Raw genomic sequence first — 2,221 nt, forward strand, 5'->3', positions numbered from 1 at the left:
TATAAAAATTTACTTAAGTCCTTAAATTTAATTAAGCTCTTCTTCCATATATGGAATATATATATGGAGTATATATACATTGTTTCATTAATTACGTTTGTAGGATAATATATGTAAACATTTAATCACTGTTAAGTGTAACACAAGTATTAAAAATATATAACATATTAATTGATCAATTAATGTTGACACTTATTTTTTCTGTATATTTGCAATTAAATTTACGAGATCACCACTACATCAATACCAGTTGTACTACAACTGGTATTGATGTAGGAGAAATCACCTTATTTATTTAATAGCTTAGCATATAAGTTTTGCATGTTTTCAATGATTTTCATATTCCGTTCATCTTGAAAAATTCTTCGTTCTTCGAGTTTTACTCGTTCCTCTAAAGCACGTTCCTCTAAAGCAATACGCTTTTCATCGTTTTGTGCAGTTAATAATGCAGCTTCAGCCTGCTTCATCGAAGCATCTGCAAATAACTATTTAAAATAATTATCATTATCATTATCTAACATTATCACCATTATTACCATTGTACTTGTTGTCCATAGTCTTCTACAAAGGACAAAAATTAACAATTATATATATATGTATATAATAATAAGTTACTATTCATTAATAAATAGAAAATATTACTTGTAAAGCTGTTGCGTGGTTTTTAGCTATCTCTGTAAATTTTTCACGCGCTTCATGAAGCTGTGCACTGATCCGTTGTCTGTTTTTTCCTATATCGTACAAAATAATAAATGATAATAATGATAACACAGATAATTACTTTAGATGTATAGAAATTGTGCGCGCGCGCATGTGTATGTGTGTGTGTGTGTGTTTTTAAGTTTTTATTTTACTTATTTACTTACGACCATAATTTGTTTGTGGAACTATTTCTTTATTTCGTGATGCTTTTAAACTATGAGTTTTATTTTTTCCTTTAGATTTACTTGTGTTAGCCTGAACATTATCTTCAAATGTATGTCTGACATCATCAAACGTTACATTTTCGATATTATCGTTTGTTTCTTGATAATTATCCAGTGTTATTATATCTTCAAATGTCATATTTTCTTCATGTACTTGATTATCTGAATATATATTATAATCAATATAAATTATAAGAAGTTAAAAAAATATTAATATTTCATGTTCTTAAACTGACTATGCACAATCGAGAAAAAGAACAAACATTCGGACATTCGCGTTCGTGTTCGTAGATCGCTCGTTCTTTTTATAAATTGCATCAAAGAAAAATAATGGTCTTGGTTTCCAATAGTAATATTTTATTTGTTAGATCATGAATGAAATGTGTCAATTCTATGTGCAATTCTTTTATGAAGAACATGCGTGACTATGAACTATTTTACCTGCTATATCAGATTCATACATCAATTACCTCTGAGTGGATATACTTAAAAATATTCAGATTTTGAAATAAATAATCTTTTAACATATTTTAAACTTACCATCATTGTTTGTATCATCGTTTCTCGGTAAAACGTCAGCAATAGAGGATACTTGCGGTGGATAATAAAGAACTTCTTCGTTCCCTTTTTCCAATTCAAGTTGATAATTCTGAAAATATTCAGGGAAATAAAGTTGAGTTCTTCATAAAAGAAAATCATGTTAGAAACTACGAAAAAAACAGGGGTTCGATTATGTATCTTGAAGCGAGGTAAAAATTACAAAAATGAGCAAATGTACTACATATTGGCTAATAAAATTAGAAATATTCAAGAAAATATGCTCACTTTTGTAAGTATCACTTTATTCCAAGGTACATAATCAACTCACTGATGTTACACACACACACCTCTTCCTCTGGTGTACTATCAGGACAAGTTTGAGAACCTTGCACGTAGTCTAAACCTATACACGCGATGATACGTTGTTCTAAATCGTCTAACATTTGTGATTGCATTGGGAAATTTCCCGTCCGATTTCTTTCATAACGTATTTTTGCTGCTTTTTTTGATGCATTGCTCTTCAAATCTCTCCATACCTAAATAAAAATAATGTATAAAAAAATGAATTGAAAACTATAAAATTTAAAAAAATTAACGACTCCTTTATTCAGAAACTAAATAAACAAATAATGTGTACAAGGCTATAGGAGTCAACCGCTGGTTATTATGTTGCGCATTTAATGGATTAATAATATATCGATGAATACGAATAATAATAATATAATATAATAATAATAATAATATAATAATATAAT

General features: G+C 28.2%; 1 protein-coding gene across 1 annotated transcript in view; it reads right to left on the minus strand.

The window, feature by feature from the left end:
* Positions 1 to 287: 287 nt before the first annotated feature.
* Positions 288 to 2,221, minus strand: part of LOC108777419 (uncharacterized) — a 2,525-nt gene continuing 591 nt past the window's right edge. The window contains exons 2-7 of the mRNA XM_018544297.1: positions 1,814 to 2,002; positions 1,467 to 1,575; positions 867 to 1,088; positions 643 to 731; positions 537 to 561; positions 288 to 475 (exon numbers count right to left, since the gene is read on the minus strand). Of these exons, the coding sequence (XP_018399799.1) occupies positions 288 to 475; positions 537 to 561; positions 643 to 731; positions 867 to 1,088; positions 1,467 to 1,575; positions 1,814 to 2,002 (822 nt within the window). The remainder of the gene's footprint in view (positions 476 to 536; positions 562 to 642; positions 732 to 866; positions 1,089 to 1,466; positions 1,576 to 1,813; positions 2,003 to 2,221) is intronic.

Source organism: Cyphomyrmex costatus, unplaced genomic scaffold, assembly GCF_001594065.2.
Source record: "Cyphomyrmex costatus isolate MS0001 unplaced genomic scaffold, Ccosl1.0 scaffold1145, whole genome shotgun sequence".
NCBI lineage: Eukaryota > Metazoa > Arthropoda > Insecta > Hymenoptera > Formicidae > Cyphomyrmex > Cyphomyrmex costatus.